The 18,356-nt window shown below is 35.9% G+C and overlaps 1 protein-coding gene across 1 annotated transcript in view; it reads right to left on the bottom strand.

Annotated features, from left to right (window-relative positions):
* The window catches only part of LOC129264280 (peroxisomal ATPase PEX6-like), a 48,695-nt gene extending 40,596 nt beyond the window's left edge, over positions 1–8,099 (bottom strand). Inside the window, exons 1-5 of the mRNA XM_064102969.1 lie at positions 6,302–8,099; positions 4,340–4,515; positions 3,165–3,348; positions 1,779–1,927; positions 291–475 (exon numbers count right to left, since the gene is read on the bottom strand). Coding sequence (XP_063959039.1) covers positions 291–475; positions 1,779–1,927; positions 3,165–3,348; positions 4,340–4,515; positions 6,302–7,924 — 2,317 coding nt within the window. The 5' untranslated portion in view covers positions 7,925–8,099. The remainder of the gene's footprint in view (positions 1–290; positions 476–1,778; positions 1,928–3,164; positions 3,349–4,339; positions 4,516–6,301) is intronic.
* Positions 8,100–18,356: the final 10,257 nt, after the last annotated feature.

Raw genomic sequence — 18,356 nt, 5'->3', positions numbered from 1 at the left:
AGCAAGGAGATCGTGGAGCTGAAGTTAAGCCATTTTGTATTTAGGGGAAATTTACAATCTGAACTACGTTTATTTGAACTGAATTAAAACTGAAATAATTAACCAATTTTTCATGCTACCTTTGAAGAATGTATTCCTGACTTTAGCCTGGTAGCTGCGGAGATGTCAGCAAGGAGATCGTGGAGCTGAAGTTTAATAAGCCATTTAGTATTTAGGGGAAATTTACAATCTGAACTATGTTTATTTGAACTGAATTAAAACTGAAATAATTAACCAGTTTTTCATGCTACCTTTAAAGAATGTATTCCTGACTTTAGCCTCAGTAGCTGCAGAGGTATCAGCGAGAAGATCATAGCAGTTGACATTGATGCAGTGCATGTTGAGCTGACGGCAAACGGCTTTCACAGCGGTAGCTTTACCACTCCCAGCAGGACCGGTCAAGAGAATGGATGAGGGTAGTCTTTCACACTGGACCCTGCAATGGAGATGTTTGTCAGTGAGGTTATAAGCTCTAGGTAATCCTTGCATCTGATTGGCTAAGAGCAAATTAAAGGGGAATCCAACCCAAATAAGAACTTGCTTTTATAAGAAAAAAGAAAAATCAGATAAGTTGATAGGTGAAAGTTCGAACAATATTGGACAAACAATAAGAAAGTTATGATTTTTTTAAAAGTTGTAAATATTGGTAATCACTATACCAATGGAGCCTTCAAATTGGCCGAATATGAGGTGTCATAGTGATGTAAGACAAGGACTACTCTTCCATGTACTCCAATACATATAATGGCTAATATGTCATTTTCCCAAAAGTTTTATTTCAAGTTATATTTTTCTTTCATGAGGACATAAAACAATATACTATCTGGGTTACATTTAGATTACTGCCCCAGGGGAATGGGTACTTAGGAGAAAACCACAAATCCCTAATAATTAAGTACATGGCCTATGGGAAAGTTGTCCTTGCCCCTTGTCATAATTTACTTACCCAGTTGCCAATTTGAAATCTACATTGTATCATGATCTCAATTTTATAGCAGCTATAACTTTCTTATTGCTTGCCCGATTTCTTTCAAACTTTTACCACTCTGTTTAATCTAATTTTCTCCTCCCCAACACATTTTATGGCCAAGGCTGGATTCCCCTTTAATCTGTGAAAATTACTGATCAATACTCTTCATGACATGCTCCCTTGGTCCAATTTTTCAAGTGACATCCTAAAATGTTAAGGAATAGGATGTTCACAGAAGCAACCTCTAAAGGATTTAGAAATGTCCTGTTTTATTCAGAAAAAAACCAATTTGATGTTCAATGATATAATGTAAACAAACTTTTACAGAATAACTTAAAATGAGAGTAAAATGTTGGTGATATATGTTTCATTATGACATATACACTTCATCATCCCCCTTGCATTTCACGCTCAATCATGAAACCAATATATTTTCAATGGATTGATTTCCCTTTAGGATATATAAGCTAATATTTTTCAGGTGGAAATTAAGGCATTTTTTTTCTTCTTGAAACTGCATAATTTGTTGCATACTTCGGAGTGGATTTGGGGAAAACTTTCAAGAAAAATCTTTAAAAAAATAGAAAGGGATGATCAGTTTTGTCCTTACCTTTCATTTATTAAGGGGGCGGCTGGGGTGAGGAGTTCATGATATCCCTCAAAAATTCAAAGTCATTATTTAAAAGACATTCAATGATTTTGGAAGCATTCTACAAAATACATCAAACTATTAAAATGATAATTGAGAATATTTTGTTTAATTACAAACCTGCCAAAAAGAAACGGAAGAATGAGTTGCTCCAATTGAAATGGATATTTACTGATCCCTGTGGGGACCGGTGATGCCCACAGTGGATCTAACTTGTTGCTAAGATAGACGTCTGATGTCACTGGAATAAAGCTTGGCTTTGGTCCTTCCTATTCACATGAGAAAGAGAATGCTTTATTATTGTATAATTACAGAGCTGCCAAGTTGTATTTTGCATTTTCAGTATTCTTATCCCCCCAAATCAGTATTTTGACCAAAAAAATCGATATTTTTACAGTGTGAGATAAATATTTTGTATTTTCCCCCAAAAAAGTGTATTTCATAATAAAATGCTTGGCGCACTCGCCCATCACGGCGCTCAAGCTGCATGCAAGCTAAAATGTGCACTGCTCTTGCAGATGAAAAAAAAAAAACATTGAAACTTGTGTATATCTCACCCTGGTTTTTACAAAATGATTGAAAAAAAAAACAAGTTACCTGAAATTACATTGATCTAATAACCATATTTGTGTACGTTTTATGAAATAGAGACATATAGAGATTTTTTTTTTTTTTTTTTTTTTTTTTTTAATACCAAAAACATATTTTTTTAAAGAAAAAACGTACTCCCGTATTTTGGTTGCAAAAACGTACTAAATACGGAATAATCGTACTACTCGGCAGCTCTGTAATTAGTAGGTCTTATCTTTTCTTTTGTGTTGAATTTCAAGTATTATGATGATAAGGGAATCCCAGTACAATGGATCATAAATGAAAGGCGGCAGCATATCATTCAAACAGAACTTATGATCAATTTTCAATATTGATTACAGCACATTGTTTTAACATGGTCATAGTATACCAAGTCTTCATTACATGTTGTAGTAACCCTCTTAAAGTTTACAAGTGCATACACTACTGAGAATCATATGCATTGGGTCATCTCAGCTATTGAATCCTCTAACATTCATAGAAGGCATTCCTATTATTTGAGAAAATACCATTTTGAAAGTAAATTATACACTATATGAAATCAATTTCATGGACATATTGATTTCAAAAACGTGATATTATAGGAGGTTATTGTGTTTTTCAATATGGTACATGTAAAGTAAACAGAACGAGCCTGCCTTTTTTTTCTTTTTTTTTCTTTGAGCATGCAAAATGGTTACATTGAAAATGAAATTTTGACAAATATTATACTTTGTACCGAAGTGAACATTAACAGAGTGTATGATAATCAAAATCTGTATAACATCTTTCAGCTTCAAATTAATGTGGCTATCAGAAGGTGATAGAAAAACCCATTTCAGCCTTCCTTATAAATATTGCAGTAGCTTATACAGTGTATTTGAAACATTTCAAATATTTTTATGAATACCCCCAACCCATTACTTTCATACAAACCTGATAGACTGTTGTGTGCAAGACATTGACAAGGTAGGATGAAGCTCTTTCCACTGGTGAAACTATCTTGTTGACCAGGAAGTTAATGTTGGGCAGACGTTGACCTCCCCCTTCTCCAGCTTCTTGGGTGAATTCTGGGAATGCTCTTGTGCTGAAGCTGATCACATCCCCTTTGGATAGCAGCCTGTAAAGAATTGAATGATAGAAAATAACTAGCAAGGTTAAAGGTCAAATCCACACCAGAAAATTGTTGATTTGAATCCATACAGAAAAATCTAATAATCGTAACGCTGAAAATTTCTTCCTTCTCGGATATAAAATAAGTTATGACATTTTCAAAGTTTCGCTTATTTTTCTGAAAACAGTATACACAACTCAGTGTTATGCAAATGAGAGAATCGATTATGTCCATCACTCACTATTTCTTTTGTTTTTTATTGTTTGAATTTTACAATATTTCAATTTTTACAGAATCAACAATAATGAAAAACTTGACTGAACTACATAATGTTAAACAATGTTAATTCCACATGTTCAGGGAGGAATAAAGCTCGATTTCACATGACAAACGGGAAAAAATCATAATATTTCATATTTCTTGGAATAGAATCAAAAATAAATAGTGAGTGGGTGACGTCATCAGTCCCCTCATTTGCATACCAACCAGGATGTGCATATAACTGTTTTGTGAAATTAAGTGAAACTTTAAAATGTCATAACTCTCTTATTTTACATCCAATTTTGATGAAACTTTCAGCGTTACGCTTGTTGAATTTTTCTCTTTTTATTTAAATCAACTTTTTGTTGGGGTGGACTTGTCATTTAAGAAAATAAAAATATTGTGAAAGCAACAAATTTACATGTTTGTAATAAGCTGATGGGATTGACTACATTATCTCTATGAAGGTAATCTCCATAGCACGGGCCATTCGTTCTTGTGTACAAGTACATCGCTGAAGCAGATACAGATAGGCCTACATTGCGAAAGTTGCTCTGGTTTTGTGTATTAGTTGAACTAATTCATGAAATTCAGAATAACTTAGTTCACTAAGATGTAAAATGTCAAAAATGAGTTGAGCAATCTACAACTCCATTTTGCTAACATGACAAGATATGTTGTCATCAAATTTCTTGCTTGTAAATCACCAGCATGTATTGAATTTTGATTGACTTGCCTTGTGACAGAGAAGTACTTCTTTATTGCATCATCAAACTGGCTTGTCATTGGATAGTGTGGTGACTTGATGAGGGAGAGATGAACAGCAGTGGCAATAGGAGGTTTGCAGCTTGTTGTGATACTCTGTGATGTGGCTAGAATACTAGAGTATTCTTCTAGTTCATCTGTGGCAAGCTAAATGAATATCAAAAGATGTCAGTGGAGGAAAATGATAACTGAGACAATGAAATTGAGAAAAAGAAAATTTAGAAATCTAAAAAATAAAAGTTGACAAAAATTTGAATAAAGTTATTGTTTTTACTACTGGTTCTAGTTTTAAGAACAAGGCAAACGCCAAGCGTTGTCTCGCCTGCATATTGCAGTCATGAAGAGACTGCATGTCAAAACTATGCTATATGACTTAGATAGACCTCTGTTACGAGTTTGGCGATCCCACCTCGAAGCTATAGAAAGTTATTGTGTGTACAACACAGCACAGTGCCAGTCATGGAAAGTTCATTGACCTTTGACCTTATTCAAATTCGACTCATATTCGAACTTGACCTGTGCCTTCAGGAGATGGACCTCTGGTATGAATTTGGTGATCCCACCTCAAAGATATAGAAAGTTATTGTGTGCACAACATAGCAAAGTGCCAGTCATGGAAAGTTCATTGACCTTTTACCTTATTCAAATTCGAACTTGACCTGTACCTTCAAGAGATGGACCTCTGTTATGAATTTGGCGATCTCAACTCGAAGCTATAGAAAGTTATTGTGTGTACAACACAGCACAGTGCCAGTCATGGAAACTTCATTGACCTTTGACCTTTGACCTTATTAAAATTCGACTCATATTCGAACTTGACGTGTGCCTTCAGGAGATGAACCTCTGGTATGAATTTGGTGATCCCTCCTCGAAGATATAGAAAGTTATTGTGTGCACAACACAGCAAAGTGCCAGTCATGGAAAGTTCATTGACCTTTGACCTTATTCAAATTTGAACTTGACCTGTACCTTCAGGAGATGGACCTCTGTTATGAATTTGGCGATCTCACCTCGAAGCTATAGAAAGTTATTGTGTGTACAACACAGCACAGTGCCAGTCGTGGAAAGTTCATTGACCTTTGACCTTATTCAAATTCGACTCATATTTGAACTTGACCTGTGCCTTCAGGAGATGGACCTCTGGTATGAATTTGGTGATCCCACCTCGAAGATATAGAAAGTTATTGTGTGTACAACACAGCACAGTGCCAGTTATGGAAAGTTCATTGACCTTTGACCTTATTCAAATTCGACTCATATTCGAACTTGACCTGTACATGAACCTTCAAGAGATGGACCTCTGTTATGAATTTGGCGATCTCACCTCGAAGCTATAGAAAGTTATTGTGTGTACAACACAGCACAGTGCCAGTCATGGAAAGTTCATTGACCTTTGACCTTATTCAAATTCGACTCATATTCGAACTTGACCTGTGCCTTCAGATGGACCTCTGGTATGAATCTGGCGATCTCACCTCGAAGCTATAGAAAGATATTGTGTGTACAACACAGCACAGTGCCAGTCATGGAAAGTTCATTGACCTTTGACCTTATTCAAATTCGAACTTGACCTGTGCCTTCAGGAGATGGACCTCTCGTATGAATTTGGTGGTCCCACCTCGAAGATATAGAAAGTTATTGGGTGTACAACACAATTGTTGACGACGACGCCGACGGAAATAGTGATACCTATGTCTCGCTCCGCTACGCAGGCGAGACAAAAATTAGAAAATACATGAATTTCAAAATCATTCCAAACAAGAAATTTGTAAACTGGACAATAATACAGTAGCTAATTAATCCCTTTTCTATATGGAATTCAACAAACTACAAAAGTACAAGTACTTCATACCATTAGTTCACATTGGATACTGAACCAACATGGGTTAAAAAAAAAATCAAGTTTAAAAGGTTCAAACCATAAAACAACTACCTTTACAGACACCATGGTATCTGGTTGTATGAGTTGAGAAGGGTGATCTTGGATGTTGAACCAAAGCTGTGGGGATATCGCCACTGAATCGTTTTCCACAATAAATTCAACTTCATTTGAGTTAAAAGGAACATGGGCTCCACTTCTCCTACCCCTCTTATCACCATTTGGGAAGAGTTTGGGGTTGACAACAAAGATTTGAGCGAGATGGGCTCGCTTTTGTTGACCTTCTTGAGATGGAAGCAGAGGTTGATCCAATGTCTTTTCATCCTTTTGTTCATTTCTTTTGTCCTCCTTGGAATCAATGACATCATTCTGTGAATCAGAGGCTGTTTGGTCAGACATTGGTGGCTTTGACGAGACTGATTTCACAGGCAAATTTTTAGGGGTGGATATTTGAATGTGGTCCAGATTACCAGGTCTTGGGACGAGTATTGAGACGGCAGCTTCGTCAAGTTCAACGTCCGTATTGATTAGGTCTGCTCTCACAGTTTCATCTTCCGTCTCTGATGGATGTTCTGCCAATGTTACTGTGACCCAACTACCATTGTACGCATGAAGTTTGTCGAGTGTATCTTTTGTCACACCAAGCTTATAAGCTAATTCACATTGGTCACCAATGAATGAACTAGAAATGGATCTGTTCCCTTTTCCAAAGGTATTCCGATGTGCAGAAGATGTTGGCATCAACACTGGTCTCAACAGAAGACTGGAGGCAGTACGATGTTCACCATTCATGTTAATCGTAGTTCCAGATGAAAGAGACATGTCATCAGCTGTACCAGAATCAGAGTGCTGATTTTGTACTGTATGGTGGTCTTCAATCTCAAGCAGTCCTTGGGCAAAATCAGACATGATGCGAGGTTCCGGGAGCTCAAAACAAGGTGATTCCATTCCGTCTTCAGATCCATCTTTTCTGTCAATTCTGTTTGGTCTAGGGCTGATATGTGTCTCATCTGGGAAGCCAATACTACTAGAAATATCTGTGATCACAATTGAGGTGTTGACTGAAATTATCCCTTGCGTAACAGGCTCGCATTCCAAGGCAATCAAATCCATGTAGTTCGCTAGGCTGTACGTCTCATCCCCACTAAACACTGGGATAACAGGTGCAAGAAATCTATCGTTTGCCCGCACTAAGACTTTTTGTTGACATGCCGACACAAGGAGTCCTGTACTAAAAAGCCTCTTCTTTGACCATTCGTAGCATCTGCTTGTCCTTGCTCCAAATACAGCCTTTGCGAGAGGAAACGATTTGACGGGTCTGATGTAGACGTCTTCATGATCTAATATTTTGTAGTGTTTATGAAACATTTCAGTTGCATAGACAGTAACAGTATCTGGACATTCTGACACTTGAGAAAGTGAGATGGATTTCTTCACCACCGCATCATCTAAAATCTGTAAACAAACAAACAGCTCCCTGTCCTCTGCAGTTGAGCTTTCATGTTCAGTAACCAGAGACACAATTGCATAGCCATAATTGTCAAGTTTATCTCCTAGAAATCTACTAGATGCACTCTTAGATATGCCAAGGTGGAGAGCATTGTGGTCTACAGGAAAGTTAAATCGAGAAAATTTCGCGTGGGTCCGAGTGACAGGAAAACTCATAAAAGCCGCCATTCTGAGACTGAGTGAGAGGGAATTGGGGGTCCAAACAATGGCAATGCAATTATGGATGGATTCCAATCACAACGCATAAGGTCACGCCCCCGCGTGGTGAAGTAACCGCCGAAATTCGATCAGTTTACTTAGTACTTACGGTATAGTAATGGACAATATTTATTAAAACGAGAACAAATATTTTTTGCAGAAAAAATACTTTAGGAATGTATTTAGTCTTATTATTATATATTCATTTTCAAAAAATTAATTTTTTTTTCATTAATAAAATATATATCTTATAGAAATTATGATGGAATCATTATTATATTCAAAAAAATCAAATTGGCTGTAATCCAATATTATCCGCGACTAGCTACAAACGCTCCGCGATAGCGAGCGACCCAGTCGGGTTCCCTTGACTTGAGCAGCCTCCATCTCCTCCCGACTTCCGCCGCCAATCCACAATCATTATTAGATAGTACATGTGCCTAAATATTTGTGAACCCGTATATTTTTCTTTGAGACTGCAAGCCGAGCTCACTGCAAAAATTCAACGCAAATAATGGTAAGATACCGTTTATTTCTTGCTTTACTAGATCGTAGATCATAGTTCGAGGTAGAAATATCGTATTCCAGCGTGTGCGATTCGAATGCACACATCTCAAATACAGGAATCACGGTTCCGTGTCAAATGTATTCAAATTGCAAAGGAGCTAAATTGCCAGATGTAGCTAACTAGCAGACTTGACGTCGATAAGTATTAATTAATTTCTTATAGGGCCTACCCCAAATTGAAGTTTTAACTTCCATTTGATCTATGATCTAGTCATAGAATCTTCACGTACTTAAAGGGAAGTTCACCCTGTCCCTGAGACTGAGTTAAATTAAGTTTATTCAAGAGCAGAAAAATTATTATTTATTTTTTTTTTAAATGGTGAAGCCTTGCCCTTGGCCTTGGTTTGACTTTGAGTTTGATTTTTTGTGTTGGATGTACCGTACGCTGCCCAATTCTCGCTCACCCTCACAAGCGCGATGCGCACGCTGCTTATTATGATTATCATTTTAAATTCGTCCCAAATTCCTTATTGTTTAGTATACTCGCATAATTAAGCACCCAAGAGGAGACCATTACATGAAAAAACAAAGTGTGGAAAAATAAAATCAATCCCTTAATTAATCATCGTGAAATACTGCTTTAAATGTAAAGTAACCCGATAACTGTTTGAACTTCGATCAACTGTACCGCAACTGCACCAAATTACGTTTTTTTTTCAATCACTTTAAAAACTCCTAAAAACAGTGAAAAATGTTATATTCTTATATGATGAATGAAAATGTGAGAGTCGCAGGTGCGGGAGGTCCTGATATGTCGTCATGACAATTTTTTCTAGAATGAATATTTGTTGTGTGAATGAATTAGCGAGGGCATACCTTGAGATAGCAGCCTGCCCTAACTCCGCTCACCCTGATTGTGTATGATAATCATTGTAAGAGTATATAGGGCCTAAACGGAATTGTCATAATTTTTCAAGTAGACTTTTCTTTAGAATCTGATTTTTTGTGTCATTTCCTCTATTTTGATGGTGCTGAACATGAATCCGCTTGTTGCCAGTTTCATAAATGCCTCCTTCCGCCGTTGCCATGGCAACTGATTAATATGTTTAAAAAAAAAGTTGATCCCTATATCAAGGCTCCACATTAACTTTTTTTGGTGGTGGCCCGTTCGGGCCACCAAAACCATCAAAAAAAATTTTTTGGTGGCCCGATATTAAAGTTTGGTGGCCCGAAAAATATAAAGAAAAACATTAAAAATGAATAAAACAAACTTCTGAAATATTAATTCTGCAGCCACTACCACTATGTTACTTTTACTTTATACATGTAAACCTTGTTTGCTGTTATTTTACTTTGCTAATTGATAAATGTTTCTATCGTTGTAAAAATGAAATGATTGAAAGAGAATAAATTAATTGTATTGTTCGCAGGTTGTGTGGACTTTTTTTAAAATCTCTGTATAGAGATAATGGTAAAGTAAATAAATAGTGCATAGCAAATTCAGATAGATGTACAAAACAATGGTTTTTCCTTCCTTCCTCTTTGAATCCTAAAACCTAGAATATGCATGCCCCAAATCCAGTTTATTTCTGTTTTCTCTTTTGCAGCATATTATAGAAGGAGAAAATCACAGAAAAATATGCTGCAAAATTAGAACAATGCATAAAAGGGGGAAACAAACGAAAATAATTTTCAAAAAGTATATTACAAAAAGAAAACAAAAATAATAAAAGAAATTAGTGAAATAAAACAAAAGAAAGAAAATGAAGAAAGAAAAAACAAAGAACAGGGAACAGGGAAAAAAAAGAAAAGAAAAAAATTAGAGAGAAAAAAGAAAAGAAAATGAAAGAAAAACTAATAAAACAAAGTTAATAAACAAGTGGAATGCCTCTGGCCGTCTCACCTGCATCACGCGATCCAATATAGCAGCAGTGCTGATTTTGAAAACTACTATAACTCGCACAAGATGTTCAGTGATACTTGGTTACTCTTATTTCCACGTTTTATGAACTAGACCAATACACTTATAGAGATATGATGGCAATTCAACAAATACCCCCAACGTGGCCAAAGTTCTTTGACCTTACATGACCTTTGACCTTGATCATGTGACCTGAAACTCGCACAGGATGTTCAGTGATACTTGATTACTATTATGTCCAAGTTTTATGAACTAGACCAACACACTTTCAAATTTATGGCTGTAATTCAACAAATACCCCAATTTGGCCAAAGTTCATTGACCCTAAATGACCTTTGACCTTGATCATGTGACCTGAAACTTGCACAGGATGTTCAGTAATACTTGATTGTTATTATGTCCAAGTTTCATGAATCAGATCCATAAACTTTCAAAGTTATGATGGTAATTCAACAGATACCCCCAATTCGGCCAAACTTCATTGACCCTAAATGACCTTTGACCTTGGTCATGTGATGTGAAACTCAAGCAGGATGTTCAGTGATACTTGATTAACCTTATGTATAAGTTTCATGAACTAGGTCCATATATTTTCTAAGTTATGATGACATTTCAAAAACTTAACCTTAGGTTAAGATTTTGATGTTGATTCCCCCAACATGGTCTAAGTTCATTGACCCTAAATGACCTTTGACCTTGATCATGTGACCTGAAACTCGCACAGGATGTTCAGTGATACTTGATTACTATTATGTCCAAGTTTTATGAACTAGACCAACACACTTTCAAATTTATGGCTGTAATTCAACAAATACCCCAATTTGGCCAAAGTTCATTGACCCTAAATGACCTTTGACCTTGATCATGTGACCTGAAACTTGCACAGGATGTTCAGTAATACTTGATTGTTATTATGTCTAAGTTTCATGAATCAGATCCATAAACTTTCAAAGTTATGATGGTAATTCAACAGATACCCCCAATTCGGCCAAACTTCATTGACCCTAAATGACCTTTGACCTTGGTCATGTGATGTGAAACTCAAGCAGGATGTTCAGTGATACTTGATTAACCTTATGTATAAGTTTCATGAACTAGGTCCATATATTTTCTAAGTTATGATGACATTTCAAAAACTTAACCTTAGGTTAAGATTTTGATGTTGATTCCCCCAACATGGTCTAAGTTCATTGACCCTAAATGACCTTTGACCTTGATCATGTGACCTGAAACTCGCACAGGATGTTCAGTGATACTTGATTACTATTATGTCCAAGTTTTATGAACTAGACCAACACACTTTCAAATTTATGGCTGTAATTCAACAAATACCCCAATTTGGCCAAAGTTCATTGACCCTAAATGACCTTTGACCTTGATCATGTGACCTGAAACTTGCACAGGATGTTCAGTAATACTTGATTGTTATTATGTCTAAGTTTCATGAATCAGATCCATAAACTTTCAAAGTTATGATGGTAATTCAACAGATACCCCCAATTCGGCCAAACTTCATTGACCCTAAATGACCTTTGACCTTGGTCATGTGATGTGAAACTCAAGCAGGATGTTCAGTGATACTTGATTAACCTTATGTATAAGTTTCATGAACTAGGTCCATATATTTTCTAAGTTATGATGACATTTCAAAAACTTAACCTTAGGTTAAGATTTTGATGTTGATTCCCCCAACATGGTCTAAGTTCATTGACCCTAAATGACCTTTGACCTTGGTCATGTGACATGAAACTCAGGCAGGATGTTCAGTAATACTTGATTAACCTTATGGCCAAGTTTCATGAACTAGGTCCATATACTTTCTAAGTTATGCTGTCATTTCAAAAACTTAACCTCAGGTTAAGATTTGGTGTTGACGCCGCCGTCGCCGCCGCCGTCGCCGTCGGAAAAGCGGCGCCTATAATCTCACTCTGCTATGCAGGTGAGACAAAAAATGGGGAAAAGGGGAAAATTAAGAAGCCATTACATATATTTTTTAACAGCTGTGGCAACAGTCTATTCTGACTGGAATATAATTAAAAGCCAAGCAAATAATTTTCACTTACTTTTTGGGAATGGCACATTTTTATTTTTATATCCTTTAGTTTGTATTATTTTATTTTCAGTAGAAACATATTTTTTAATCAGGCATATTCAATGGGAAGGGGTATAAATGGTTTAACCACTGTAAAAAAAAATGAAAGGAAAAAAAAAAAGGAAACGGCAAAAATTATATCTGGAAAAAAAGTGTGAGAAAAGTCCTTCCCTATATTTGCCAAAATGTTGGGGAAAAAAATCACATTTCATATCAATGAAATGCCTTCCCAAAGTATTTACTTTCTCAAGAGTGGTTTAAGAAGTCATTTATAAACAAGAAAGAAAGAAACTGTCGTTTGTTTTTGGCTAGAAAATACACAGCTTCGAAAGAAACCAAGTATCAACATACATACAAATGCACACGTGGGACTGTGATGTACTTGCCTATGTGTTTTATGTGTATTAATTAATGTGGAAATCGGTCTTTTTGAGTCAAAAGAGAGGTCATAATTCCTCTTCTTAATACTTGCAAATAATCAGGATACACCAGATTTTCGTAATATAGACTGTAGAATTGCATTTCATTGGTGTAAAATGTGACTTTGACTGAGATTTTCAAAGTTCTGTGGAAGATTTCTCAGCAGCAACATTTTTTATCGCAGCTCCCTGAGTCTGAATAGGCTGAGCTACATCTAGAGCACAGCTGTATGCAGTGGCTTCATGCAAAGCTCACGCCAGCCGGCCGGCGCGTCTGGCTGGATAATAGCTACTGTATGCTATAGCTGTAGGCCTAATATGCAAACTTTGTGTGTGTGTATTTGTGTGTAGATCAACAAAAAGGGCGCATGACGAACTGGCTTGCAATTTGAGCTGTAGAAAGTTGATAAATGCGTGCAAAATTGGGAGAAAAATTGCGCTACTTTGAAAATTATTGGTTGCCCGATTCGGGCCACCAAAACTTAACATTTTATCAATAATGGTTGCCCGAGGTGAATTTTTGGTGGCCCCGGGCCACCGGGCCACCGCTAATGTCGAGCCTTGCCTATATATATGGCACATTACCCTGTCAATTTAAATGGTCCAATCTATCATTCTTAAGCCTTCCAAATTCAATTTCTAGATATAGGCCTATCAAGTCATCAAAGTATTTGCAAAAGATCCATTGCCATTGTAACGGCTTATCTTTCCCGCAGAAAAATACAATTGTCTTGATTGCCTGCAGAGACAGGGCGCTTTTCCGACGGTGCCGCGCGGGCGGCGTCGTAAACATTGAAATCTTAAAACAGGATAAGTTTGTGAAATGTAATCATAAGTTTGAAATAGGCCTACAGGTTTTTATAGCTATCATGAAACTTCGAAATAAGGGATTCAGTGAAAATCCTATAGTGAGGTCAATGACGGAACTTTGGCCAATGACGTTGGGGGCATTTATTGAATTGGCATCATAAATCAACATTATGGTGGGAAAAGATTAATGGTGGAAAATGACAATTAAAATGCCAAAATCATATAGGTTTGACCAATTCGTTTGAATTAAATATCGAAAACAACAGAGTGTTCTGCATGGATATAAGTTCATTTGAATGCATGATAATGGTATGTTGCCATGGTAACGCCTGATTACTTTACTAATTCAACTCGTGAATTTAATATGAGATGAAAATTAAGTGTAAACAATGTAGGAATGTCTGAATTTATTTCAGGTCATAATTCATAATTTTTTGCTTGTCAAATTTTCCAGCCCCTTGCCCCCCCCCCCTACTTTTGGGAAAGATTTCCGCCCCTGATTCAGAGAAAAAACGAGACATTTTAAGCACTTTTGTCATGATGTTTTATGTTACAAACCGAGAATGACTTGAAAACAAGACATGAATAATGAAACAAACGGGCAATGCGGGTGCGAAGCGCAGGCTGAATAGTTATTTTGTTCTAAATGAAGGGTACAGGTATTTGTCGGTCCCCCAACTCTCATTTTCGTCTTGTCTTCTTCCTTTTATTTTCCTTCCTCTTTTTTTTTCATTTCATTATTTTCCTATTCCGGCCTTGATTGATACCTCTTCTGTTGTCTTTTTTGCGACGCGGCCATTTTTTCTTCTTTATACTCTTTTACATTTTCCTCTCTCACTTCTCCTATGATTTCTTTTCTATCTCACCCTCTCTCTCCGTTTAGCTGAGGGTGATGGCAAATAAAAGCCCCTCGGTCGTCAACGATTTATCATGGAGCAGGCAGATAAGCTGACGTTTACAGAAATGTTGAAAGATGATCAAAAGAGTTTGTCACTGTTCACCATAAATATTTCGAGATTTAATTGTAATCATTGTCCCGGCCCAAAGTGTTTGGGAAAAAGTTTTACAAAAATTATCTTGCTCTATAACGAATCGTAGGGTCATCAATGCTAAAAAATGAGACTTCGATGTTTATCACTAAATACCGACGTACAAACAACTTAGATATATAGGGATAGTTTTTTTTTTGTTCTGGGGTGAAGCCCCTCCCCCGGTTCCGCGGCCCCTGGCATGCAGGCTGGCATGTCTTCTAGGCTATTATCGATCGTAATACTGTTTTTTTATGTGGCGTATTCATATTTTGATGATTACCAATATTATTTACTCAGAGTATGACATTTAGGGATAATTTAATTGGAATGATGGAAATAGATGTGTAATTATAGGCCTATATGTGATAACTTATGAGCCTAATGATACATATATTTTATGGTAGGCCCATACGCATTATCTGCATGCCTATCTGATTCATATCTATAAATCTAAATAAAATAAAGAATTTAAATGAATAAATAAGAAAAAATCTCCCACTAATGGGCCTATATCATTGGCCTTTTGAACTCGGTCAGTAGTTTCCTGATTGATTTGAATAGATGAAACTTTGTCATGTTTCTGGAGATTTCCTTTTTTTATTGTGTTTTGTTTGAAAACGGAACAGGATTTAAATTGACCAATTTATTTTGAACAAATAGAATTTTCTTGAGTGCCTTTTTCCCTCTCCTATTATTGACGGAAGTTCGAATATGAACTTAAACCAGCGAGGTGATTAAATATTTATTGTTGTTTTTCAAGATGAGCTTTTATTTAATGAAAGTCAATATAAGGGAATCCCCAAAAAAAATATTATCGGAGTTCAGGGTTCAAGGTTTATGCACATCAACATTTCACATTTTCAAAAAATCAACAATTCAATACAAACAATAATATTATACAATAGGCCTACAAGTTTTCATAGATAAGCATAAATAAACATCGTAAAAATATGAAACGTGTACATAATATAACAATAGAAAAAAATACTAGAATGTATTCTTGTAATTGGTTCTATTATGACAAAGAAAGAAAATGAGAGATGTGGATATGAGGGAGCTAAAAGTAAAAGCAAAGCTTGTTGGTTGAAGGCTCCAAAGAATTATGCAGTGAGAGTCCCATAAAAATATCAATACGACAAGAAAAAGTAAAGAGTAAACAAAAAAGTGGGATACACGAATACATATACTTGATAAATAATGAGTCAAGATAGTGTAAAAGCAACAAATTTGAATTAGAACCTGAAGGAGGATGCAAATAATTATTTCTAATAATAAAAAAATAATAATGGAAATCAATGGTCACTGGCATCAGGGGTCGATGAGCGGAAGGGACGACAAGGGGGTGGGGGGCACTCAAGTTGGATGAGTGGCGAAAATGATTACTTTGAATGGCGAATGTGCTAAAAGAGCTTTATAGCGTTTTATTCATAAGAATGTAAATTCATCAATATTGATATTTTAAGTTAATTAAGTTAACTTAACTATATCAAACATGTTATTCTATTATATATATTGTTCTTTAAACATTTTTGTTCATGCTGACTCTTTTATCCGCTTCCGATTTTTTGTAAGCACCTTTATTATAGCACTGGTTAGGGTCATGGTCTTTATTGACAACAGTAATTTATTTGACCCAGTGGGTGCTCAATCTATATACTCTGTTAATGTTGTATTACATTAATTGTTCCAATTTCATATACTTTTCATTTCCGAAATAAATAAATAAATAATAATATACTCATAAATTCATGAATGGATTAGAATCATATTCATATTATTAGACAATTGAAATCAGTTAAAAGTTTGTCGGGAAAGGTTTTTTGAAAATATGTATTTTATAAAAAATACGGAATAAAGTTTGGAGGATAAAAAAAACCGATATATAGGCGTAGATCAGTAACAAAAAGTTTGAGGCCCTAAAAATAATTGCACTTGGCGAAAGAAACATTTTATACAGTGTATAGTACTATAAAACTTGTAAACAATACATTTAATCACAACAAAATTACTCACTTTCTCACTCAGAAGTGCAAGAAAAAAGGGTAGAAAAAAGAGTTAGACAGTATCAGGCCTTATAAACTACATGTATGAATGCGCGCGCTAAGCGAGCGGAGTTAGGGCAATGGTGAGCGGCGATTGGGCAGGCGCAAGGGGTGCCAAAAACGGCGAATTACGCAGCGGGGCTTCTAAGACATATAATTATTATCCTATGAAACGATTTTCCAGTATTTTCGCTTTCAGATGACATATGGAAGTAAGCATATCGTAGCTAATTGAATGAAACATAAAGGAAAATACGTAAACTGAGCGACGATTGGGCAGCGTACGGTACTGTTAAGCTAAGTGAGGAAAATCCTTTCAAAGACAAAGATTTTAAAAGTTAGATCTATTAGCATTTTTTATTTTGTATTTGTGACGTCACATGCTAGCAGCTGATGTACTAAAAGTTACATTGTAAATCAAAAACCTTTTGGCTTAATGACCATGATTTGAAATGTTATTTTCTAATTTGTAAAACAATGTAGACTAACATTAGATCTAAGTTTAGTAGACAAGTCAACAGACAAATTATTTCACATCTGAAAGAAAAATAAAATTTTAGTTATCCTGAAGTTCTGAACCATTAAAAAATTGAAATTTATATATATGGGGCAGTACCTCAGACGATGTTCGTGCAGGCTCCACTTCACTACCGCTCCACCTACCCGAACATCGGGACAGTGAACTCGATCGGATATTTCCGAGTCATAAAAGGTGGGATGGCAATCATGGTTATCGTAAAAATTAAAGAAAAAAAATATAACGAGGGATATAAATGACTTAATATCTTACTCTACACCCGTATTTCACTCCGTGTCCATCTTCCGGTTATCCTAAAAATTGGTGATTTTGGGCCAGTATCTTTTTCCTCACACGTATTATTCACGGCCGATTTCAAAACATTGCATGCGATCGGTCGCTGATATCGATCGCAATCGCATGCAATGTTTTGAAATCGGCCGTGAATAATACGTGTGAGGAAAAAGATACTGGCCCAAAATCACCAATTTTTTGGATAACCGGAGGATGGACAAGGAGTGAAATACGGGTGTAGAGTAAGATATTAAGTCATTTATATCCCTTGTTATATTTTTTTTCTTTAATTTTTACGATAACCTTGATTGCCATCCCACCTTTGTGACTCGGAAATATCTGATCGAGTTCACTGTCCTAATGTTTGGGTAGGTGGAGCGTAGTGTAGCGGTAGTAAAGTGGGGTGGAGCCTGCACGAACATCGCCTGAGGTAATGGGGCAGCTGCTGCTGCTTGTAATTGTATTTATGATGCCACAAATCAATAACTTCAATTTGAAATAACTTTCTTACTCTTTAATGCAGTTCCCTCAAACCTTCACTAATAATTTTAATTATTTTTTCTGCTCTTTTTACAATAAAATTGCTCTTTTTACCCCCTTGATATGTATGTATTGAATATTGTAATTTGTTGTTTTGTAATGTTCTTTAAAAGTGGAAAATTAATTGGATTGAAAGATAATTTCAATGATTTCTCATACTGCATGAGTGAACAAAAACAATTTAAAAAGAAAATAATGAAAAAGACAAAATTCAGACTCGGAAGCTCTG

This window comes from Lytechinus pictus, chromosome 7, assembly GCF_037042905.1.
Source record: "Lytechinus pictus isolate F3 Inbred chromosome 7, Lp3.0, whole genome shotgun sequence".
Classification (NCBI taxonomy): Eukaryota; Metazoa; Echinodermata; class Echinoidea; order Temnopleuroida; family Toxopneustidae; genus Lytechinus; species Lytechinus pictus.
The sequence above is the reverse complement of the archived record's forward strand: the minus strand, read 5'-3'. Positions and strand labels throughout refer to the sequence as shown.